Below are 18277 nucleotides of genomic sequence, written 5' to 3'. Positions count from 1 at the left end.
TAGGCCGCCCTGGCATCACCTGTTTTCCCGGCCTGCACCGCTGCCTCCCCGGGGAGTGCGCACTGCGCATGCGCTGACCGCGGGGACCCGGAAGTTCCTCCTTCTATTTCCGGGGCAGCGCCATCTTGGTACACCTCTGTACCCGGCGCTGCCCCTATACCGGCGTCCCCCGGCCCCTACTCCTCCCGGAGCGGCGGCCCGGTCCTCCCCGCCCGCTCACCCTGGACAGCCCCTCAGCTGCAGCGGTGGCGGCTTCGGCAACCGACCCCGCCGCGACAGGGGCCTCCCCGCTGTCTGACCGCGGACGGGACGGTCCCGGATCTTCACCCCGGTAAGTGCTGCGCTCCTGCTGCCGTGGTTCACCCGTCAAGGACAGGAACCCAACTGGGGCGGAGAGGTGCCGCTCTTTTGTCTGTAGGTTCCTGTCCTTGATGGGCGGACCCCCTCTCTCCGTGGTGCTGTCATGGGTGAGGGAGAAACATGGGGGCGTTGATCTCTCCAATCAACTCCTCCAACCACACAGTGCTTTGAGAAAGGCCAGGGTGTGGTACAAAAACCTGGCCGTGCACACCGTACAAATGGCAAAGCTCAATGCTTTCCTGCTGTCACAATGTGCACGCCACACCGATACGTCGTACTTTCAGTTCCAGGAGGTAGTGGTTAAGGCCCTGATATTTGGCACTCAGGAAGGAGCGGGCCCCAGTACTTCCTGAACTGAAGGTGCTTATATTGTACCAGGTCAGCATTTCCCGGGGGTGGTCCTGCCAACTGGAAGAAAAGGTAAGCTGCAAAAAAGGAGCTCTGCAACCGGAACATGACGCACGCAGACCATTCCATCAAAGTCTGCATTCCAAAACATCACTACTCCCCTTTGGAGCCCCGACATGTCCGCATACAGTAGTTTTCTCCCACATGTGAGGTACCAGCGTACCAACTTTTGGGGTCCAATTTCTCCTGATGCCCTTGAGAAAGTAAAAAATTGGGGACTAAAATATCAACTTTTGAGGTCCAATTTCTCCTGTTACACTTGGGAAAATTAAAAAATTGGGGACAAAAAGGTAATTTTTGTGGAAAAAAAATAGGATTTTATATTTTCACGCCCGGGCATTATAAACTTTAGTGAAACACTTGGGGGTTCAAAGTTCTCACCACAAATCTAGATAAGTTCCTTTGGTGTCTAGTTTCCAATATGTGGTCTCTTGTGGGAGGTTTCCACTGTTTAGGCACATTAGGGGCTCGCCAAATGCGACATGGCGTCCGATCTCAATTCCAGCCAATTTAAGTTTGAAAAAGTCAAACAGCGCTCCATCCCTTCTGAGCCCTACCGTGTGCCAAAACAGTGGTCACCCCCACATGTGGGGTGGTATCAGCGTACTCAGGACAAATTGGACATCAACTTTTGTGGTCCAATTTCTCCTGATACCCTTGAGAAAGTAAAAAATTGGGGACTAAAATATCATTTTTGTGGAATTTTTTTTTTTCACGCCTGGGCATTATAAACTTTAGCAAAGCAGCTGGGGGTTCAAAATGCTCACCACAAATCTAGATAAGTTCTTTAGGGGTCTAGTTTCCAAAATGGGGTCACTTGTGGGAGCTTTCCACTGTTTAGGCACATCAGGGGCTCGCCAAATGCGACATGGCATGCGATCTCAATTCCAGCCAATTTTAGTTTGAAAAAGTCAAATGGTGCTGATTCCCTTCCGGCGTGTGCCCAAACAGTGGTTTCCTCCCACATATGGAGTATCAGCGTACTCAGGACAAATTGGACAACATGTTTTGGGGTCCAATTTCTCCTGTTACCCTTAGGGGACTAAATGATTATGTTTGCGGAAAAATAGGATTTTTTATCTTCACGCCCGGGCGTTATAAACTTCTGTGAAGCACTCGAGAGTTCAAAGTTGTCACCACACATCTAGATAAGTTCCTTGGGGGGGGGGGGGTCTAGTTTCCAAAATGGGGTCACTTGTGGAGAATTTCCACTGTTTAGGCACATTAGGGGCTCGTCAAACGCGACATGGCGTCTGACCTCAATTCCAGCCAATTTTAGTTTGAAAAAGTCAAACGGCGCTCCTTTCCTTCCGAGCCCTGCCGTGCACCCAAACAGTGGTTCCACTACCCCCCCCCCTCACATATGGGGTATCAGCATACTCAGGACAAATTGCACAATAAATTTTGGGGTCAATTTTCACCTTTTACCCTTGGAAAAATTAAAAAATTGTTGCTGAAAGATCATTTTTGTGACTAAAAAGTTAAATGTTTATTTTTTCCTTCCACGTTGCTTCTGCTCCTGTGAAGCACCTGAAGGGTTAATAAACTTCTCGAATGTGGTTTTGATCAGGTTGAGGTGTGCAGTTTTAGAATGGTGTCACTTTAGGGGATTTTCTATCATATAGACCCCTCAAAGTGACTTCAAATGTGATGTGGTCCCTAAAATAATGGTTTTGTAAATTTTGATGCAAAAATGAGAAATCGCTGGTCAACTTTTAACCCTTATAACTTCTTAACAAAAAAAAAAAATTGGTTCCAAAATTGTGCTGATGTAAAGCAGACATGTGCGAAATGTTATTTATTACATTTTTTGTGTGCCATATCTCTCTGATTTAAGGGCATAAAAATTTTGAAAATTGCAAAATTTTCGCCAAATTGCCTTTTTTACACAAATAAATGCTAGTTATAGTGAAGAAATTTTACCACTAACATGAAGTACAATATGTCACAAGAAAACAATGTCAGAATCACCGGGATCCATGAAAGCGTTCCAGAGTTATTACCCCATAAAGGGACAGTGGTCAGAATTGTAAATGTTGGCCTGGTCATTAACGTGCAAACCACCCTTGGGGGTAAAGGGGTTACAAACAGCAGTTACTTCTTCAGATCTGGGAGAATTGGCTATTTGCCCACATTGATGCCAGCCCTGGTGCCCAGAACCCTTGGGCCAGGCTGGAGGAGCCCGATTCATGCTTGGGGCATCACTACCAGGGTGTGCAGTGTGCGATCAGGGGCCCAAAGTCATTTTAACCCTTTCAGCAGCCTGTATTCACATCAGGACACCCTGCTGTATTGTATTTTATTATTGTGATTTCTCATTGTTGTTAAACCTGTAAACAAAATGAAAAAAAAAAAGTGTCAGAATAAGAATCCAACTTGAGCATTGTAGCGTGGATCAGGTGCCAGGACCTGCACCCTTCATATCTGGAGGCTATTGCTCGCCAGCCCTCTCAGCCCCCGCCAGCCCCTACGTCCGCGCGCACTCGCGCTTCTTCAGTGAGGAGCGATCCCGCCAGCAGACATGTCAGTCACCAGAACAAAACAACAAGCCGGCGGCGCAGTCCTGCATGTGTCTTGCGCGTATACTCAGGGGTTGCGGAGGACAGGGGCTGGGGACATGGCCGAGGAGGGCTTTCCCCGTATCTCCCGCCAGGCACCGCAGGACAGTCCTCTGGGGTCCTGAGCCCGGCCTGTGACGTGGCAGGACGCGTGTGAGGCGGAAGCTGCGCTGACTAGAGGAGAGTGTATGGACTCTGGTCCCATGTCTGGAGCTGCGCGGATGGCGGGCTGGGCCGGCTTCTCTGAGGACGAGCTCAGAAGGATGAGGTCCCGGCGAGGTACAGTGCTGCAGGGCTTTGACTGGCCTCAGTGCACGGGCGTCACTGGCTTCAGCAGGTTCATTACCCAATGGAAACTTTTGTATTGGGGATATTGCACTAAAGGGAACTTGTCACCAGGAAAAATGCTAGTAACCCATAGCTGACCGCTGCAGGGAGAAAATGATCTTTATTCTCTCCAGTAGAGTTACGTTTTTTGTCCTGGGGCAGCAGCGGCGAGGGTTCATTTACTGCTCTGAGTATAGAGAGCAGCGGGTGTAACTGTGCCTCCAGCCCAGACAGACAGCCGGCCCTAATACCGGGGGACGCGGGGACACCTGCCTCTCTGTATCCTGAATCCATGCTGCCCTGACTAACATGGTAATGCTGCTGCCGGGGAGAATACGATTCATTTTCTCCCTGCAGCGCTTGGCTACCTGCAGGCACTGGGCAGCATAATACACTATGTTGTAGTTGTGTTGTCTTAGTATTTTGTTACTTTATCTTGTAAAGGGACGTACTAAAAAGAATTAATAAAAGGAATGAAAAAGAATGAACGTAACTCATAGGTCCAAAGACAGGGAGAGGTATTACAGTTTTCTAGTGCATCTTGGATATGAAATGAACAAGAAATATATGTAGATAATAGAGGAATAAACATACATCCCATATAAACAGGTGTATATTCCCTGAGCTTTATAGGAGGGGAATGAACATGAAATATATGTAGATAATAGGAGAATGAGCAAATATTTCATATAAACAGGTGTATATTATATTCCCTGTGCCTTATAGGAGGGGAATGAACATTAAATATACAGGGGTTGGACAAAATAATGGAAACACCTAGAAACATCAACAAAAGTTAGATTAATATGCTGTAGGTCCACCTTTTGCGGCGATTACAGCCTCGATTCTCCGAGGTATGGATTCATACGTGTGAATTGTGTCCAAAGGAATTTTAGCCCATTCTTCAGTTAAAACACCCTCCAGTTCTTTGAGCGACGATGGCGGCGGAAATTGATGTCTAACTTGAATCTCTAAAATCGACCTTAACCCCTTAATGTACAATGACGGACACAGTCCATCATTAGACATATCCCCTGCTTTGATGAGGGCTCCGGCGCTGAGCCCGCATCAAAGCCGGGACATGTCAGCTGTTATGAACAGCTGACATGTGCCCGCAATGGGCCTGCGCGAGCGGAATCGCCGTCCACCCGCGCCTATTAACTGGTTAAATCCCGCTGTCATCGCCGACCCCGTCATATGATCGGGGGTCGGCGTCATGTTGCCTGGACAACCAGAGGTCTCTATGAGACCTCTATGGTTGTTCCAGGCATATGGCTTTCAGCGCCACCCGGTAGTCGGCGCTGAAAGCACAGGAGCAAATTTGCTACATATGGGCGATCTGCTCATCGCCCATATGTAGCAGAGCCGATCGGGTTGCGCATGCTTCTAGCCTCCTATGGAGGCTATTGAAGCATGCCTAAAGTAAATATAAAAAAAATGTTTAAAAATAAAAAAAAATTAAAAAAACCTAAAAATTCATATCACCCCCCTTTCGCCCCAATCAAAATAAAACAGTAAAAAAAAAAATCCCACATACACATATTAGGTATCGCCACGTTCAGAATCGCCCGATCTATCAATAAAAGAAAAAGCATTAACCCGATAGCTAAATGGCGTAGCGAGAAAAAAATTCAAAACGCTAGAATTACGTTTTTTTGGTCGCCAAGACATTGAATTAAAATGCAATAACGGGCGATCAAAAGAACGTATATGCACAAAAATGGTATCATTAAAAAGTCAGCCCGGCATGGAAAAAATAAGCCCTCACCTGACCCCAGATCACAAAAAATGGAGACGCTACAGGTCTCGGAAAATTGCGCAAATTTTTTTTTTTTTTAGCAAACTTTGGAATTTTTTTTCACCACTTAGATAAGAGGACATAGACATTTTTGGTGTCTATGAACTCGTAATGACCTGGAGAATCATAATGGCAGGTCAGATTTAGCATCTAGTGAACCTATCAAAAAAGCCAAGCAAAAAACAAGTGTGGGATTGCACTTTTTTTGCAATTTCACCGCACTTGGAATTTTTTCCCGTTTTTGAGTACACGACATGGTAAAACCAATGCTGTCATTTAAAAGTACAACTCGTCCCACAAAAAATAAGCCCTCACATGGCCATATAGACGGAAAAATAAAAAAGTTATGGCTCTGGAAAGAAGGGGAGCGAAAAACAAATGCGAAAAATCGAAAAAAGCTCTAGTCATTAAGGGGTTAAATGCTCAATAATGTTGAGGTCTGGGGATTATTTGGGCCAGATGAGATGCTCAACTTCATTACAATGTTCCTCGTGCCATGCTTTAACGATTTTAGCTGTATGAATTGGTGCATTATCATCCTGAAAGATGGCGTTCCCCTCTGGGAACAGTGCTTGAACCATAGGATGCACTTGGTCGCCCAAAATGCCTAAAAAATCTCGGCTGTTAATTCTTCCATGAAGGGATATCATTGGCCCGGCGGATCTCCACGAAATAGCACCCCAGATCATCACAGAACCTCCGCCATGTTTTACGGTTGGGAGAAGGCAGTCTGGATGGAATGCTTCTTTTGGCTGTCTCCAAACGTACACTCGGCCGGAGGTCGGAAACAGGGTAAACGATGATTCGTCTGAGAATATCACGTTTCCACTGCTCGAGGGACCAATTCCGGAGGTTTCTACACCACTCTAAACGCTTGGAAACATTTGTCATTGAGAGCAGCGGTTTTCGAATTGCAGCTCTTCCGTGGAATCCAGATTTGTGCAGCTCCCAACAAACAGTTTTCGTGGAAACTGGGTTCTGTAGGTGTTCATTGAGCTCAGCAGTGATTTTCAGAGCCGTGTTCTTGCGATCCTCTCTCACAATTCGCTTTAGAGTCCGACGGTCTCTCTGTCAACTTCGACTTTCGGCCGGACCTGTGCTTTGCTGCGGACGTTTTCCCTTCTCTTTCAAACACAGTCATTACTTTGGAGACAGTACCTCTTGACAAGCATTCGGGCACTTTCTGTTAGGGTACCGTTACACTTAGCGATGCACCAGCGATCCCGACCACGATATGACCCGGTCAGGATCGCTGGTGCATCGCTAAGTGGTTGCTAGTGAGCTGCCAAACAGGCATATCTCACCAGCGACATAGCAGTGGACGGGGGTCGCTACTTACCTGTCAGGCGCGACGATCCTGATGTCCTCCCGCCCGCCTCCACGCGTCGCTCGTCGGCGCCACAGGAAGCCCAGCAGGAAGTGGCCGACGAGAAACGGCCCAGGACATTCTCGCGCAATCAGCGACAGACGGCGGGGGAGCCGTTCGGAGGTAAGTATCACACATAGCGATATCGCTAGCAATATCGCTATAACGTCACAAAACCAGTGACGTTATAGCAATATTGCTAGCGATATCACTAGCGCCTGCCATACGAGCACCAACAATTTGGCCTCTTTGAAAATCTGAGAGGTCTGCCATTGGTATCAGGTTCTCATCAATGTTCTTACAATTCTGCAAAATAAACAGTTAATTTACATACACATATCACAAATAATCAACTATAAAACATGTTATAAACATGCAAACCGTGACATATGGTAATATGTCACAGTTTGCATGTTTATAACATGTTCGAAGATTATGATGCCAAAACGTTAGGTGTTTCCATTATTTTGTTAAACCCCTGTATGTAGATAGAGGAATGAACACACATCCAATATAAACAGGTGTATATTAAATTCCCTGAGCTTGGTAGGTGGGGAATGAACATGAAATATATGTAGATAATAGGAGAATGAACACATATCCCATATAAACAGAGGTATGTTACATTTCCCACCTATAAAGCTCAGGGAATATAATATACACCTGTTTATATGGGACATGCGTTCACTGGATGGAGGCCCGATGCTATCGCATCGGGAGGGCGGTAATGTCACGATGGGGGCAGGCTTTGAAGCGTTGAGAGTCTCTCCCCCCCCCCCCCCAATGTGGTCACCCACCTATCCACTCTCTCTTTCCCCATGTGCTGACTTCTCCCATCTGTGCTCTCTTCTTTGACCTGTCTAGCCCATGTGCTATCCCCCTTCTCTGCTGTCTCTCTCCTTCCTGTGCTGTGTTCTCCCCTCATGTGCTGTCCCGTTTGAGCTGTCATTTCCCTGTGCACTGTCCCTCTCACCCCTGTGTCTGATTATGTATAAAACATACCACAGCTCCTGGGCAAGGGAGGAAGCACAAGACAATACTGGCTTTACAGCAGGAGATCGCAGAGGATTCATTTTGTGAGGTAAAATATTGTGTAAAACAGTCAGTTAAATATTTTACCTCACAAAATGAATCCTTAACCCCTTAAGCCCCAATGGTGGTTTGCACGTTCATGACCGGGCCAATTTTTACAATTCTGACCACTGTCCTTTATGAGGTAATAACTCTGAAGCGCTTCCATGGATCCCGGTGATTCTGACCTTGTTTTCTCGTGACATATTGTACTTCATGTTAGTGGAAAAATTTCATTCAAATAACTTGCGTTTATTTGTGAAAAAAACGGAAATTTGGCGAAGATTTTGCAATTTTCCAACTTTGAATTTTTATGCCCTTAAATCACAGAGATTACGGCACACAAAAAACTTGATAAGTAACATTTCCCACATGTTTACTTTACATCAGCACAATTTTGGAACCAAAATTTTTTTTTGTTAGGAAGTTATAAGGGTTAAAAATTGACCAGCGATTTCTCATTTTTGCAACACCATTTTATTTTTACAGACCACATCACATTTGAAGCCACTTTGAGGGGTCTATATGATAGAAAATACCCAAAAGTGACACCATTCTAAAAACTGCACCCCTTAAGGTGCTCAAAACCACATTCAAGAAGTTTATTAACCCTTCAGGTGCTTCACAGGAATTTTTTGAATATTTAAAAAAAATGAACATTTAACTTTTTTTCACAAAAAAAATACTTCAGGTTCAATTTTTTTTCATTTTACCAAGGGTAACAGGAGAAATTGGACTGCAAAATTTATTGTGCAATTTGTCCTGAGTACGCTGATACCTGATATGTGGGGGGTGACCACTGTTTCGGCGCATGGCTGAGCTCAGAAGGGAAGGAGCGCCGTTTGTCTTTTTCAATGCAAAATTGGCTGTAATTCAGATCGGACGCCATGTCACGTTTGGAGAGCCCCTGATGTACCTAAACAGTGGAAACCCTCCACAAGTGACCCCATTTTGGAAACTAGACCCCCCAAGGAACTTATCTAGATATGTGGTGAGAACTTTAAACCCACAAGGGCTTCACAGAAGTTTATAACGTACAGCGGTACAATTAAAAAAATCATATTTTTGTCCACAAAAAATAATCTTTTCATCCTCAATTCTTATTTTTCCAAGGGTAACAGGACCCTAAAAGTTATTGTGCAATTTGTCCTGAGTACGCTGATACCCCATATGTGGGGGTAGACCACATTTGGGCGCATGGCAGTGCTCGGAAGGGAAGCAGCGCCATTTGACTTTTTGGCTGGAATTGAGATCGGACACCATGTCTCGTTTGGAGAGCCCCTGATGTTCCAAAACAGTGGAAACCCCCCACAAATGACACCATTTTGGAAACTAGACCCCCAAAGGAACTTACCTAGATGTGTGGTAAGCACTTTGACCCCTCCAGTGCTTCACAGAAGTTTATAACGCCCGGGCGTGAAAATAAAAAAAATCGTATTTTTTCCACAAACATGTTCTTTTAGTCACCAATTTCTTTATTTCCCCAAGGGTAACAGGAGAAATTGGACCCCAAAAGTTGTCCAATTTGTCCTGAGTACGCCGATACCCCATATGTGGGAGAAAACTACTGTATGGGAACACGTCGGGTCTCGGAAGGGAAGTAGTGACGTTTTGGAATGCAGACTTTGATGGAATGGTCTGCGGGTGTCATGTTGCTTTTGGAGAGCCCCTGATGTACCTAAACTATTGAAACTCCCCACAAGTGACCCCATTTTGGAAACTAGACCCCCCACGGAACTTATCTAGATGTGTGGTGAGCACTTTGAACCCCCAAGTGCTTCACAGAAGTTTATAACGCCCGGGCGTGAAAATATAAAAATAATTTTTTTCCACAAAAATGATATTTTTGCCCCCAATTTATTATTTTCCTAAGGGTAACAGAAGAAATTAGACCCCAAATGTTGTTTTGCAATTTGTCCTGAGTAGGCTGATACCCCATATGTGGGGGTAAAACACTGTTTGGGAGCATGGCAGAGCTTGGAAGGGAAGGACCACCATTTGACTTTTTCAACTCAGAATTGGCTGGAATTGAGATCAGACGCCACGTTGCATTTGGAGAGTACCTGATGTGCCCAAACAGTGGAAACCCCCCAATTCTAACTCCAACCCTAACCCTAATCTCAGCCCTAACCCTAATGGGAAAATGGAAATAAATACATTTTCTTTTCATTTTATTATTTTTCCCTAACTAAGGGGGTGATAACGGGGGGTTTGATTTACTATTTATGGCGGGTTTTTATGTTTGGCAGCTGTCATACGCTAAATGACGCTTTTTATTATAAAAATATTTTTTGCATCACCACATATTGAGAGCTATAATTTTTCCATATTTTGACCCACCGAGTCATGTGAGGTATTATTTTTTGCGGGATGAGTTGACGTTTTTATTGGTACCATTTTCGGGCACGTGACATTTTTTCGATCGCTTTTTATTCCGATTTTTGGGACGCAGAATGAACAAAAACCAGCGTTTCATGAATTTCTTTTGGGGGGGTGCGTTTACACCGTTCTGCGTGCGATAAAATTGATAAAGCGGTTTTATTCTTCGGGTCAGTACGGTTACAGCGATACCTCATTTAGGTTTTTTTTTGTTTTGTCGGTTTTATGCAAAGAAAACTATTTTATATAAAAAATTATTTTTGCATCGCTTTATTCTGCGAGCTATAACTTTTTTTTATTTTTTCGCTGATACTGTATGGCAGCTCGTTTTTTTGCAGGACAAGATGACGTTTTCAGCGGTATTATATGCGTCATTTTGATCGCGCGTTATTGCACTTTTTGTTCGGCGGTATGATAATAAAACATTATTTTTTGCTTCGTTTTTTATTTTTTAAGGGGTTCGCTAAAGGGGTTAACTAATGGGACAGTTTTATAGGGCAGGTCGTTACGGACGCGGTGATACCAAATATGTGTACTTTTATTGTTTTTTTTTTATTATTTCCAAAAAATCAATTGATTGGGGGAATATTTTTTTTTTTCTAATTTATTTGGCAATTTTTTTTTCAAATTATTTTAACACTTTTTTTTTTTTAACTTTGTTACATTGTCCCAGGTGGGACATCACTGTCCTGTGACAGATCGCTGATCTGTCACATCACAGATCACTGTGACAGATCAGCAGGCTTCCTCGTGCCTGCGCTTTGCAGGCACTGAGGAAGCCGGCTCCCTGCAGGCCCCCGAAAGGTCCCCGTCGCCATCTTGGATTCGGGAGCCTGCAGGGAAGGAGCCCCCCCAGCAGCGCTGCACATTGCGCTGCCGTGGGGGGCTCAGGGAAGCACGGAGGGAGCCCCCTCCCTGCCGATGCTTCCCTTTAACCCCCGGTACACCGCAATCGTGTTTGATCGCGGTGTGCAAGGGGTTAACGTGTCGGGGGCGGTCCGTGACCACCCCTGACACATTGTGCCGGGTGTCAGCTGTGATAACCAGCTGACACCCGGCCGCGATTAGCGGCGCTCACCACGTGGGCGCCGCTGATCGCTATGACGTACTATCCCGTCCCTGGGAATTAAGTCCCTTGGCACATGGACGGGATAGTACGTCATATGGGATTAAAGGGTTAATGATCTCCTGCTGTAAAGTCAGTATTGTCTTTTGGCTCCTCCCCTGCCCTGGAGATGTGGTATGCTCCGTACACGGTCAGACACAGACAATTTTTAAAATGAACTTTCGTTGTGGGAAAACAATGTGACCGGCTTCTTCTGCCTGTAGATGCGTGACGTGTCTGCCTCCGGGATCAGCCGAATGATTCAGCCACGGTGTTCCGCTGGTGGTACCGCGCAATAGGTTGGTACCAGCAGCAGTTTCCATATTGAGACACCCATCACTTTATCTGGGATATGTGTTAATTCCCCTATTATATACATATATTTCATCTTCATTTTATATCCAAGATGTACTTGAAATCTGTAATACCGCTCCCTGTCTTTGGACCTATCAAGGTTAGAGAATATAATATACACCTGTTTTTATGGGATATTTGTTCATTCCTCTATAATCTACATATATTTTACCCTTTACCACGACAGCACCCACATGAGAGAGGGATCCACCCATAGGAACAGTAAACCTACAGAATAAAAGGGGCGGTCCCCCTCTCCTCAGTTTGTTACCTGTTCCTATCGAAATCCCTGGAATACCTGCAGAAGAAATTCCTGGGCCACAGGCATCCGCTAGTGTGGTATCTGAGGGAACAGCAGGGGCTGTGGCACCTGAAGCAGCGACAGGGGAGCCCCTGCATACAGCTCCCCCCCCCCCCCCCTCGTCTGGTCGTCATCCATGAGGTACCGGGGGTGGGCGGCCCGGTCTCACGAGGGCACGTACGGGAGCCGCCGGTGGGGACGTCAGCCGGTGTTTTCAATCATTGTCGCAGTAACGGGTACCGGCCTGGCTGGAGCGCTTCCGGGGGAGGGCCAGGGAGGCGGAGTAGTGGCGCCATGTTTTAAAAAAAAAGCCGGCGGTACAGAGAGCCGGCGTGTTCATCATGGCGTCTCTGGCACATGAAGCGCACCCACCCGCGGTGGCGATGCAGAGCAGCGTAAAGAGCAGCAGCACTAAAAGCAGCAGTGGACGCTCCAGAAAGGAGCGATCCACAAGCAGAGGGCAACGAAGTAGAGAAGAGGAACTACCTAGATCCTAAATGGTCCCCGCCTCCAGAACCGGTACCGTTGTGGCTTCACTGGGTGAGTGTGAATGAGACTCTGCCTATTAAACTATATATGATAAAATGAAAACCTGGCACTCAACTTAATGCTTGGTGAGGCAGTTTATTGTAGTACCAGAAAACGTTTCGGTCAATATAGACCTTCATCAGTTACGTGCTAGTATGTTTGAAAGTAGCTTGAAGGAGGGCGCTTTTTATGTTATTCACTGATAACGCCAGTAATCAAATGGTCAGAATGCTGCTGTAACGCAGGATAATCTTAATAGTTGAAAATATCAGCGCAGCCTGGTCCTCCTGGACGTGGGTAAACACCACTTGTCCTCAAGCATTCTGACCATTTGATTACTGGCGTTATCAGTGAATAACATAAAAAGCGCCCTCCTTCAAGCTACTTTCAAACATACTAGCACGTAACTGATGAAGGTCTATATTGACCGAAACATTTTCTGGTACTACAATAAACTGCCTCACCAAGCATTAAGTTGTGTGCCAGGTTTTCATTTTATCATATATGGTTTGGGAACCTAACTTGGCACCACTACAGTAGTGCACACGGTGTTTTCTACTAAACGTATCTGCCTATTAAACTGACCCCTTCCTTTTCTGTACCTCCCCTTTTCCTAGGCTAAGAAAAAGACCCATAAAACTAAACACAAAGAATGGGCCCTGTGCACGCAGCCCCTTCCTGACTCATACTCTAAAAGGTTATGTCCGGACTGCATTAGCCAAACTCTACAGGAGGAAGCTGCAGTAACATCCACAGATGTAAGAGCCATAATTAGAGAGGAGATTCAGGCATTGGGGCAATCTAGTGTTTCAAAACAGTGGAGTGGGAGCAAAACCCTTTCCCCAGCTTCTAGTTCAGAATCCGAGGAGGGCCTGATCCAGTCTTCTGTATCCTCAGGTTCATCATCAAGCTCATCAGAAGACGATGGCCGTTTCTGCTTCCCTATCGACAGCATTGACAATCTTGTGAAATCTGTTCGAAATACAATGGGGTGTCCGGCTACGAAGGAGTCCAGGTCCGCACAGGACATAATGTTCGCCGGACTAGCACAGAAAAAACGCAGAGCCTTATCAGTAATCTCCGCCATTAAAGACCTAGTTAAAAAGGAGTGGGACAAGCAAAGCCAGCGAGGGTTTTTGCGTCTGTTGCATCCACATCACAGCAATCTGTCCTGCCGGTGGAAGATGCAGGGGTCCTACCGGATCCACTCAACCGTAAAGCTGAAACTATGCTCAAATGGTCATGGGAAGCTAACACTGGAGCTTTCAGACCAGCCATATCCAGCACATGTACGGCAAGGTTGTTGCTTGTCTGGTTAGATAAATTAGAGCAGCAGATCAAAGGGAAAGTGGCCAGAGAAAAGATCCTGCCTACAATTCCATTAAGCAAAGGGGCTGCGGCATTCTTGGCAGACGCATTGGCGGATTTCCTGCGCCTAGCGGCTAGGTCGGCCGGCTTAGTTAATGCGGCTCAACGATCTCTATGGCTAAAGAGCTTAAAAGGAGATGCGCAGTCAAAATGGAAACTGCACAATCCTGTGCCAGGGTTGAGTTCCTGTTCGGAAAGATACTGGACGATTTACTCACCAAGGCAGGAGAGAGAAGGAAGGGGTTCCCTAATCAATCTCTTCCTTCCTATAGGAGGGTGTTCAGAAGACAGCCATTTAGTAGAAGGAAGCCATACGAAACCCAAAAAGACCGCTGGGAAACAAAGGAAACTAAGCAAAGAGGTGCTTTGTTTAGTGGATCCTCTGCAACAAAACGTAGCAGATACCTTTAGTGCAGATCCCCCAGTAGGTGGTAGATTAAAATTTTTCTACCATAAGTGGAAGCATATAACATCAAGTCAATGGATCTTCGACCTAAAAAAATTTGGGCTAAAATTGGAATTGTTTCGAATTCCTCAGGATTCATTCATAGTGACATATCTTGGAGCACCAAAACAAGAAGCGCTGCAATTGGAAATTTCCACTCTATTATCCAAGAAAGTTCTGGTAGAGGCTCCTGGGGATCAGAAAGGAAAAGGATTTTATTCCCCTTTGTTCCTGGTTCCTAAACCAGATGGCTCGTTCCGTACCATAATGAATCTTAGGAAATTAAATGCCTTTCTGTGTGATCGTACTTTTAAAATGGAATGAATCAGGTCTGCTATCAAACTTTTGTTCCGCAGATGTATGTTGGCCGGGCTAGACTAAAAGGATGCGTACTACCACCTTCCCTAAATGGTCGACATTGACTTTTAGGATTGCTACTTCCAATAGGTGGCACTAGAGTTCTAGTCCTCTTCCTCTCTGAAGAGACAATTTGCTTACCATCTTCCCTTACACACCAAACACCAGCAGTACCTCAGGGTGGCAGTCAACCTGGCAGGGCAAATCCGTCATTTCCAATTCACAGCTATGCCGTTTGGTCTTTCGATGGCCCCTCGAATGTTCACGAAAGTAATGCTGGAGGTGATGCTTACCTACCTAAGTCAACAAGATAAACTAATTTTGCCCTACCTGGATGATTTTCTAGTTGTAGGAAGATCTGCCTCCCAATGTAAAGATCTCCTGCTTAACACTATTTCATCCTTACAGGCATTAGGATGGATTGTCAATTTAGAAAAATTCAGGCTGGTTCCAGAAACCCTACAGTCCTTCCTGGGATTACACCTGGACTCCGTAAGTCAGAGGTGTCTTCTCCCAAAATCTAAAAAATTGACCATAATATCAAAAGTCAGGTCAGCAAGGAATAGCCCTCACATGTCACTGAGGTAGGCAATGTCTCTCCTGGGGTCTCTCATTTCTTGTATCCCAGCAGTTCAATTGGCCCAGTACCATACCAGAACCTTGCAGCATGAGATTTTATATGCACAACAATGTTTACAGGGGCGTTTAGAAGGGATGATAACCCTTTCTGATGGGGTACTAGATTCCCTGTCTTGGTGGTTAAATAAGAACCATCTTTTGAAGGGGGGGTTCCGTGGCCGATTAACCCCTTCACCCCCAAGGGTGGTTTGCACGTTCATGACCGGGCCAATTTTTACAATTCTGACTACTGTCCCTTTATGAGGTCATAACTCTGGAACGCTTCCATGGATCCCAGTGATTCTGACCTTGTTTTCTCATGACATATTGTACTTCATGATAGTGGTAAAATTTCATTCAAATAACTTGCGTTTATTTGTGAAAAAAATTGAAATTTGGCGAAAATTTTGAAAATTTCTCAATTTTCCAACTTTGAATTTTTATGACCTTAAATCACAGCGATACGGCACACAAAAAACTTGATAAGTAACATTTCCCACATGTTTACTTTTCATCAGCACAATTTTGGAACCAAAATTTTTTTTTGTTAGGAAGTTATAAGGGTTAAAAATTGACCAGCGATTTCTCATTTTTGCAACACCATTTTATTTTTACGGACCACATCACATTTGAAGCCACTTTGAGGGGTCTATATGATAGAAAATACCCAAAAGTGACACCATTCTAAAAACTGCACCCCTTAAGGTGCTCAAAACCACATTCAAGAAGTTTATTAACCTTTTAGGTGCGTCACAGGAATTTTTTGAATATTTAAAAAAAAATGAACATTTAACTTTTTTTCACAAAAAAAATACTTCAGGTTCAATTTTTTTATTTTACCAAGGGTAACAGGAGAAATTGGACTGCAAAATTTATTGTGCAATTGGTCATGAGTACGCTGATACCTGATATGTGGGGGGAACCACTGTTTCGGCGCATGGCAGAGCTCAGAAGGGAAGGAGCGCCGTTTGACTTTTTCAATGCAAAATTGGCTGGAATTCAGATCGGACGCCATGTCACCTTTGGAGAGCCCCTGATATACCTAAACAGTGGAAACCACCGACAAGTGACCCCATTTTGGAAACTAGACCCCCCAAGGAACTTATCTAGATATGTGGTGAGAACTTTGAACCCACAAGGGCTTCACAGAAGTTTATAACGTACAGCGGTACAATTAAAAAAATCATTTTTTCCGCAAAAAATGATCTTTGCACCCCCAATTTTTATTTTCCCAATTTTCCCAAGGGTAACAGGACCCTAAAAGTTATTGTGCAATTTGTTCTGAGTACGCCGATACCCCACATGTGAGGGTAAACCACTATTTGGGCGCATGGCAGAGCTCGGAAGGGAAGCAGCGCCATTTGACGTTTTTGGCTGGAATTGAGATCGGACACCATGTCGCGACTGGAAAACCCCTGATGTACCAAAACAGTGGCAACCCCCCACAAATGACCCCATTTTGGAAACTAGACCCCCTAAGGAACTTATCTAGATGTGTGGTGAGCACTTTGAACCCCCAAGGGCTTAACAGGAGTTTATAATGCCCGGGCATGAAAATAAAAAAATCGTATTTTTTCCACAAACATGATCAATTAGTCCCCAATTTTTTTATTTTCCCAAAGGTAACAGGAGAAATTGGACCCCAAAAGTTGTTTTGCAATTTGTCCTGAGTAGGCTGATACCCTACATGTGGGGGTAAAACACTGTTTGGGCGCATGGCAGAGCTTGGAAGGGAAGGAGCACCATTTGACTTTTTCAACTCAGAATTGGCTGGAATTGAGATCAGACGCCATGTTGCATTTGGAGAGCATCTAATGTGCCCAAACATTGGAAACCCCCATTTCTAACTCCACCCCTAACCCTAATCTCAGCCCTAACCCTAGCCCTAACCCTAATGGGAAAATGGAAATAAATACATTTTCTTTTCATTTTATTATTTTTCCCTAACTAAGGGGGGTGATAACGGGGGGTTTGATTTACTATTTATAGCGGGTTTTTATGTTTGGCAGCTGTCATACGCTAAATGACGCTTTTTATTGTAAAAATAGTTTTTGCATCACCACATATTGAGAGCTATAATTTTTCCGTATTTTGACCCACCGAGTCATGTGAGGTCGTATTTTTTGCGGGTCGAGTTGACGATTTTATTGGTACCATTTTTGGGCACGTGACATTTTTTGGTCGCTTTTTATTCCGATTTTTGGGACGCAGAATGAACAAAAACCAGCGTTTCATGAATTTCTTTTGGGGGGGGTGCGTTTACACTGTTCCGCGTCGGGTAAAATTGATAAAGCGGTTTTATTCTTTGGGTCAGTACGGTTGCAGCGATACCTCATTTAAGTCGGTTTTTTTATGTTTTGTCGGTTTTATGCAATGAAAACTATTTTATATAAAAAATAATTATTTTTGCATCGCTTTAGTCTGCGAGCTATAACTTTTTTTTAATTTTTCGCTGATGATGCTGTATAGCAGCTCGTTTTTTGCGGGACAAGATGACGTTTTCAGCGGTACCATGGATATTTATATGCGTCTTTTTGATCGCGCGTTATTGCACTTTTTGTTTGGCGGTATGATAATAAATCATTATTTTTTGCTTCGTTTTTTATTTTTTAAGGGGTTCGCTAAAGTGGTTAACTAATGGGACAGTTTTATAGGGCAGGTTGTTACGGACGCGGCGATGCCTAATATGTGTACTTTTATTGTTTGTTTGTTTTTTATTTCCAAAAAATTGATTTATTGGGGGAATATTTTTTTTTTTTCTAATTTATTTGGCGATTGTTTTTTAAATTATTTTAACACTTTTTTTTTTTTTTTTTTTTTTTTTACTTTATTACATAGTCCCAGGTGGGACATCACTGTCCTGTAACAGATTGCTCATCTGTCACATCACAGATCACTGTGACAGATCAGCGATCTGTCACAGGCACTGCTGCA

General features: G+C 44.6%; 1 protein-coding gene across 1 annotated transcript in view; it reads left to right on the top strand.

The window, feature by feature from the left end:
• The first annotated feature begins 3236 nt into the window (after window positions 1-3236).
• The window catches only part of GORAB (golgin, RAB6 interacting), a 114001-nt gene continuing 98960 nt past the window's right edge, over window positions 3237-18277 (top strand). The window contains exon 1 of the mRNA XM_073558016.1: window positions 3237-3605. Within this exon, the coding sequence (XP_073414117.1) occupies window positions 3515-3605 (91 nt within the window). The 5' untranslated portion in view covers window positions 3237-3514. The remainder of the gene's footprint in view (window positions 3606-18277) is intronic.

Source organism: Dendrobates tinctorius, unplaced genomic scaffold (assembly GCF_039654945.1).
Source record: "Dendrobates tinctorius isolate UK_male_01 unplaced genomic scaffold, ASM3965494v1 ptg000012l, whole genome shotgun sequence".
NCBI classification, from domain to species: Eukaryota; Metazoa; Chordata; class Amphibia; order Anura; family Dendrobatidae; genus Dendrobates; species Dendrobates tinctorius.
This window is presented reverse-complemented; position numbering and strand designations above follow the sequence as displayed.